Source organism: Mizuhopecten yessoensis, unplaced genomic scaffold (assembly GCF_002113885.1).
Source record: "Mizuhopecten yessoensis strain PY_sf001 unplaced genomic scaffold, ASM211388v2 scaffold715959, whole genome shotgun sequence".
Classification (NCBI taxonomy): domain Eukaryota; kingdom Metazoa; phylum Mollusca; class Bivalvia; order Pectinida; family Pectinidae; genus Mizuhopecten; species Mizuhopecten yessoensis.
The window spans coordinates 27,808-35,828 of record NW_018479877.1 but is presented as its reverse complement, the minus strand read 5'-3'; the positions used below and the strand labels follow the sequence as shown (position 1 = coordinate 35,828).

Here is an 8,021-nt window from a genome sequence, read left to right as displayed (position 1 = left end):
TTTTGGTTTCGTTTGTTTGTGTTTTACGTCCTATTATATGTAACATCTATAGTGATTTAAAGACGTGCCAGCTTTTGTTGTGGAGGAAAACCGGGGTTCCCGGAGAAAAACCACCGACATACGGCCATTATCTTATACAGTGTACTAGTATGTAGACTATATACAAACATGATGGTTTTGTATTGAAAAATATGTTTCATAAAATAACTTAAAGTTGTATGACACTTCTTTTGAAATAGCAAAACTTGTGTTAAATTATTATAGTTATTGGACTAATAGTAATCATTTAATTACCTTTGTTGTCGATTCATAAAGTAAACATTTATTTCACCATATGATCATTTCTTCCATTTGAGACTCTTCAATGGTTCTACAGGTCAAAATATTGACAATCCATATTGACAATCGATGTCTTTTGAAATGTACCGAAACAGGTACAGCGAAAAGGTAAGGTGCCTATATAAAAACACATTACAAATCTACAGCTGTTCTTTGTCTGCAAGATATGTTTTTATACTAAACCTTTTTTGGTTTCTGTCCGAGTCATGTTGAAAACACCGGTTTAAAAAACACTGTGTGAATGCTAAGATATGTTTCCACACATGTTATAGGATATTTTGGCCCCAAGCACCACCGATGAATACTAAAAACAGGACGACACAGCTGTATGGTGCAGTGTGATTCATTTTGGCCCACCCAATTTAGAGCTGCAATCCCTGTGTGTGTGTGTGTGTGTGTGTGTGTGTGTGTGTTACTTATTACAGGGTTGCTTGGGAAATATTAGGTTTCGTGATGATAGTTTTTTTCTATTGCATTCATTGATACTTAAACACATAAGTAACTTCAGGTATCATTATTAGCATGTGTATATTTCCTTTTTTATGATAAGGACTTTTTTATGATAAGGACTTTATTTCGAATATACTACAGTTCAGCCAGCACGGCATACAACCACCAATAAACCAAAGTCTTTAAGAATAAACATAATTATTCAAATCCACTACAAATATTGATATTTTTGCACTTTTTTCTTTCTATCTCTGTGCGTAATATATTTAAACTTTAATAATCATGTTGCTTTCCTTGATGGCCACAATGATCTCTACTGAGGAGTGGTAGGGTTCATGATATACACGCTTCGCTCATTCTTAATATCAAACTAACCGGTACTGCTGTAATTGTTAATATTATGTAATTAAGGCGTTTTATCTACCCCTACCCTAGCCCACCTACGTTTTATCTACCCCACCCTCGTCTACTTACGTTTATCTACCCCACCCTCGAATCCCTGTGTGTGTGTGTGTGTGTGTTCGCCCACTTACGTTTTATCTACCCCACCCTCGCCCTCTTACGTTTCATCTAACCCACCCTCGCCCACTAACGTTTTATCCAGACAACTCTCGCCCACTTACGTTTTGGCCCAAAGCATCGAGAGAGCATGTTATGGATAATATTCGAAAATATATGAGTGTTGAGATAACATCATTTATGAAGAATCTACATTTCATAAACTGAAAGTGAATTTAATTTCTAGTTATAAATGGAATAAACGTAACAAACTGAGTGGGTGTTGTCGCCATCAAGTATTGAGCCTTTTAAGTAAGTTATTCCATCTTTCGTTCCGCAAAGACATCGGACGGAAAGCTCTTTAAGGAAACGGTGCTTCGGAAATAAAAGATCACAGTCGGCATGATAACATTCCAATTAAAATGACAACTAACTTCCTCTAATAATATTAAAGTAGACGGAATAATTGCTAAGATCTCAACTGAGAGCTCAAGAAAGTTTCTTTTGAAGAAACAGACGAAATTGTACCCTAGATGTATTTGGGTCACACAGTGAACTCTGGCCGCTGATAATAGTGTATCGTGTAGACCGTGGGGAGATGCCTTTTTTATGTCATGCAATGGCATTATGTTAAATGTTTTCCTGCATAAAAACTTACTAACGTAGACTTCATTCCATTGTATGTAAGATGTCGAACCACAAAGATCGATGTCGCACACATGCTTTTGGTGCGTTCGTTTCCAACGTATTTGTACACCTTTTGTTTTACCTTTTATTGTAACGTTGGTTTTGTTTTGATTACAAAATGTTGAAATGAGTGAACATATATATAAGGTGTGTTTTGTTTTGTTTTAGATGAGAGACATGATGTTGGTAACACTTTACCTGCTGGCGTGTTTGCTATGTCACCCGGTCACAGCTGACACCTCCGTCGCCGATACAGGAGAAGTGAAAAACATAAAAGAAAACGAAGGTGCTGGGATCAAAGCAGGCACAGTCGTAAATGAACAAGTACAAAATGAGCAGTCAGACATAGACGCTGCCAATTTCGATATAAGTAATGGAAACATTACTAAAGACGATACAGCACCTGCTAACAACGATGATACAGACCCTGTTAACAACGATGATACAGACCCTGCTAACAACGATGATGCAACGTCTACCAACAACAATGATATACCATCTATCAACGGTGAAACAATTGAAACATCATCAAACAATGATGACACAAATCATGAAAACAACGATGATACAGCGTCTACAAAGAACCACGATTTATCCTCTAACAAAGACGAAACAACATTTGTTGATAATGCTGAAACAAGCCCTGTAAACAACAATGAAATCCTATCTAATAACGGCGATGCAACATCTAACAACGACGATACGTCTGCTCCTAACGATGATACAGCGTCTGTTAACAACGACGACGTTACATCGTCTAACAACGACGATACAGGCTCTGCTAACAACGACGATACAGGCTCTGCTAGCAATGATGACGTAACACCTACTAATAACGATGATACGGATTCTGCTAATAACGACGATATAACATCTGCTAATAACGACGATACAGGCTCTGCTAGCAATGATGACGTAACACCTACTAATAACGATGATACGGATTCTGCTAATACCGACGATATAACATCTACTAATAACGATGATACAGGCTCTGCTAACAACGACGATACAGGCTCTGCTAGCACTGATGACGTAACACCTACTAATAACGATGATACGGGTTCTGCTAATAACGACGATATAACATCTACTAATAACGATGATACAGGCTCTGCTAACAACGACGATACAGGCTCTGCTAACAACGACGATGTAACATCCTCTAATAACGATGATACGGACTCAGCTAACAACGACGATAAATCGTCTACAACCAGCGATGATACGGGCTCTGCCAACAACGATGATGTAACATCGTCTGATAACGCTGATACGGGCTCAGCTAACAAAGACGACAAATCGTCTCCAAACAACGATGATACGGGCTCTGCTAACAACGATGATTTAACATCGTCTATCAGCGAAGATACAGGCTCTGCTAACAACGAAGACGTAACATCGTCAAAAAATGATGTAATAGCCTCAGCTAACAACGACGATACATCTAACAACGACGATGTACCAGCTATCGATAACGATGATGCAAACACTTCTAACAACAATGGTGACGATAGCGATGTTTCAAATACCTCTAATGGCGATGCTTCTACCACTCCTGATGACGATACTGCCGACAAGAGTAATGACGATACCAGTGGCGATGACGCGGGCGTTGAGGACAATAGTAGTTCATCCACTAATGACGATGATAATACAGATAATACCAGTGACATTGTTAACGACAAAGATGATGGTGATGATGACGGCGCAAGCACCTCCTCTAATGACGACGACAACGACAACAATATTGAAGGTACCGGTAGTGATAGTAACAACGACGATGACGGCGATGATAGTGCTGACGACACTACCCCAAACGATGACACTATTGACGATTCAGTAACGTCAAATGACGACGATGAGGATACTAGTGATTTGAATGATGCCGAAAACAATGATGGAGATGATAGTATATCCAGCAACAACGATAATGACGATACAACTTCAGATAATGATGGTAACGATGATGACATTTCAGCAATAGACAGGAATAAAATTTCCAAAAGCGGAAGCACTTTCATTGTCAATTCAAATACTGTTACATTCGATGAACCACCAGACGACGACGATGACGACGACAATGAGGATATCGATGACTCATCGCTTTTTAATTCCATGGAAATACCTGACCTAACAGAAAGCGTCATTAAAGATACAGGAAAGCTAACAAGTGATACAAACGATGTCACAACAGGGTCAGACGAGGATCACTCACTTCTATCTGCAAGTTCAACTTCCAAAGGAACTGCCGTAGTACCTCCACAAATGTCTTTGGCTGAACAAATTCAGGCTCAAAAAGCCTCGGCTAAAGCTGACAACGGTCTCATCACACCTCTTTTCGACGACGCTTCTATGTTGAATTTACTTCAAGATTCTTCTACGTCCCGCCATAACTCGGCAACATCCTCGTCAAATGCGCTATCGTCCCTACAGACTAACTTCCTCTTACAGGACGCAGCAGCAGTGTCAAATTTCGTGCAGTCTAGACAAGTCGGGTCGTCTTCAGTTGTTGCCAAGACCGGCTCCATTCGCCGGACCAATGATGACGGGAATCTCCTGGCAGCAGCGCTAGGACTACAGCCATTGCCGTCGTCACAGAAACAAGATGATACGAGTAGTGAACGATTCGATCTTGGTGATGATTCGGATTCCAATGAAAATTCTAATCCAAGCGAAGTAGATCTTCAAGAAAATGGTCGTTCTACTACATCGGACAGTTTTGACGATGAAAGTTTATCCGAGTTTATTGATAGTTTAAGTCCAGCGGAGTTAGACGCCATGTTGGCAACAGAGGACCTCACCAATTTTATTAACCTTGACAGACTCCCGGGAGCTCAAGGAATACCAGTAGCAGCTTTTGATGAGCCGTCAACATCATCTACAGGAGAAAGTAACACTAACACAAATAATGAGCAGTTATTTGATATAGACGATATGCTTTCAGACTTAAGAATTACCTTTCCGCAACAAGAGGCGTCCTCATTCATTGAAAATGCAAACGAATTTGGCAGTGTAATGCAGTCAACGTCGTCAGCTCCGTCGTCCACGATTAAATCGACAGGTACACAATCTAACACAGGCATAATGTCGCAAATATTGACAGGACTGATGCCTGCTGGGTTCCGTCCTTCATCGTCAGGTCAAGAATCTACCCGCCACGAAACTTCTAAACCATCGTCCAAGGAATCGATTGTCGCCCGACCGTTCGAACATCCGACCGAACCAAAGGACGTTTCATCATTACACGGATCACTAAGCAGTCACACACGGACCTCCGAGGCCACGCCATTAGTGTCGCCTACACTGTCAGAGATCATCTTCTCTATGTTTCCTGATAACAGTAGGAATTTTGAGTCAGCGTCACAAGGACAGGGTACAGGAATGTTCGAGTCACGGTCACGAGAACAAGGAAAAGGAGTGTTTGAGTCAAATTCACAAAGACAGGGAAACAGCGTATTGCAGTCACCGTCTAAAGGACAAGTACAAGGTATCGGTGCGTTCGAGTCAGGGTCTCGAGGACAGGGGACAAATGGTTTTGAGTCAGCGTCATTAGGGTCGGGTGTCAGTGTGCTCGATTCAGCGTCTTTAGGACAAGAACATGGACAGGATGTGTTGAGAACCCTAGGGAATAGAAACGGCTTCACTAATGGTAATGGTCAAGACTTCAGTCTTCTCAGCTCCTTAGGGACATCTGATGCACAAGCCTCTCTAAGTGCCTTTTTATCCAGAGACGATCTTAACACAGATTCTTTCCTAGACAGTTGGTTAGAAGATGATCGTAATTTAGGAATGTTAAGTGCACTTTTAGAAGGAAATGAAAGAAAACAAGGCGATGCTGTTGAGTCAAGTCGAAATAGTTTGAGAGGAGAAAATTCAGATGAGAATGATTCTAGTGAAAACAGTGATGATAGTTCATCGAGTCCAACTCTTTCCGATAATCAAAGCTCAGATGAATCCGGAGAGAATAATTCGGAAGATGACAGTACCGATGATTCGACAGAACAGCAATCTGGTCAAAATGCTTCCGGTGGACAAAACTCGGATGAATCGGATAATTTAGGTGATGGCAATTCTAAAGCAAAGAGTTCGAGTGATGACGACTCAACTGGCTCAGATTCATCTGAATCTGGTTCAGATTCATCTGGATCTGGTTCAGATTCATCTGAATCTGGCTCAGATTCATCTGCATCTGGTTCAGATTCATCTGGATCTGGTTCAGATTCATCTGGATCTGGTTCAGATTCATCTGAATTTGGCTCAGATTCATCTGGATCTGGCTCGTACGAACTTGATTTTAGTGACCTTGACCTAGAATACCTTGATGAAGAAGATTTAGAAGAGCTATTTAAACTTCTTGATGAATGAATGAATGAAATTTACCTCACTAATGCTTAAATTGATCAACATCAAGAATTCTTAAAATAATGCGTTAAGGATCCCTGTCCCACTGTATTAGATAATTCCTCGGTGTTTCTCACACATACCGGGAAAAACTGAAGGGATCGTGACGAGACCCGAGTTAAATTATTCCTTCTGTACATAGTTATGGAGTGTATGTTGTTTATCGCGTTGAACATCGCGTTAATTTATGTTGTTTATAGCAGTACATGCACCAACATCCCTTTTATTTCGTTTTGGAGAACATTTACACCATTAGTACATGTCTGTAGCTTCATACCTGTAACCTACCTGTACATCAATGGGACGTTATATATAAGCTGTGGTACAGGTCAGGAAATTATCGTTAATCGGGTAACATAGGTACACTGTACAAACGGACAAGGCAATTATCGTTATTCCGGAATTATCGTCAAACAGGCCAGGATTTATCGTTATTCCGGAATTATGGTTAATCAGGTAGCAAAGGTAGATTGTACAAACGGGCATTGAAATTATCGTTATTCCGGAATTATCGCTATTGGGTAGCACAGGTACATTGTACGAACGGGCCAGTAAATTATCGTTATTCCGGAATTATGGTTAATCAGGAAGCAAAGGTGCATTGTACAAACGGGCATTGAAATTATCGTTATTCCGGAATTATCGCTATGTGGGTAGCACAGGTACATTGTACGAACGGGCCAGTAAATTATCGTTATTCCGGAATTATCGCTAATCGGGTAGCACAAGTACACTGTACAAACGGGCCAGAAAATTATCGTTAATCAGGTAGTCAAATTAGTTACATTAACTGTATCGTGATCACCGGTCTGGTTGTTCGAATTTCGGTCTGATCCCTTTACAATTTTACTCTCCGAACACCGTTATTTATTTTCCCTTATAAAATGTCTGCAAATTAAGGATTTCCTCTCAGAAACCTTTTATCAAAATTAACGTTATGTCGTTAAAAAAAATAAAATCCATAGTTCAAGTTTTCGGCAGTGGTACGGGGATCCTTAAAACATCGACTATAAAGTGTCTTATTGTGTTAAGAGGAATATCCGAGGGCTTCGTGTAATCAATAAGGATACTCTCGTTTACACTGGAATTGATTTAGGTGGTAATGATGGTGCCGACAGAAATGGCACTCAATGGCACGTAACTCATACCCTGGCGGGGACAGGGCAGATGACGACTTCTATTTCCCGTAGGGAAACAAAAAATAAGATGACGAAAAAATAAAAACAACACAAAAGGCTCACACATTTCGTTGATATATTATTGTGAGAACAAATGATTCAATGCATCAATACATCGCATGCCTGTGCTGTAAGTGTAAAAACAAATGGAGGTTTTCTCGTTTCTAAAAATAAAATCAACCCTTTTAAAAATATACTGACTAAACGGTTTTTGAAATACTGGTTAAAGCAACATGAAATCAAATATGAAAATGTTTTTGAATACATAGCTCACATATATGCCACGTTTACGACGACAGGCCTTTTTTCTAATAAAAATCTCATTGAAACACGAATATTCGACACTGTAAATAATAGTTATAGACAATGAATCAGCACTAAGGATATAACAATGGCGTGATTGGTTCAAACCCAAGTTTTATATGTGTGTGCTCTCAATGAGAATTATTTCTTTGTTTATTTTGT

General features: G+C 39.9%; 1 protein-coding gene across 1 annotated transcript; it reads left to right on the top strand.

Moving 5' to 3' along the window:
* Nucleotides 1–2,151: 2,151 nt before the first annotated feature.
* LOC110441440 (dentin sialophosphoprotein-like) lies at nucleotides 2,152–6,342 on the top strand. The gene has a single exon (XM_021484572.1). It carries the CDS (start codon nucleotides 2,152–2,154, stop codon nucleotides 6,340–6,342), a length of 4,191 nt encoding a protein of 1,396 aa, XP_021340247.1.
* Nucleotides 6,343–8,021: the final 1,679 nt, after the last annotated feature.

What these genes read in the sequence shown, in the direction of transcription:
- LOC110441440 (XM_021484572.1), top strand. Translation starts at nt 2,152, where the DNA reads ATGATGTTGGTAACACTTTACCTGCTGGCGTGTTTGCTATGTCACCCG.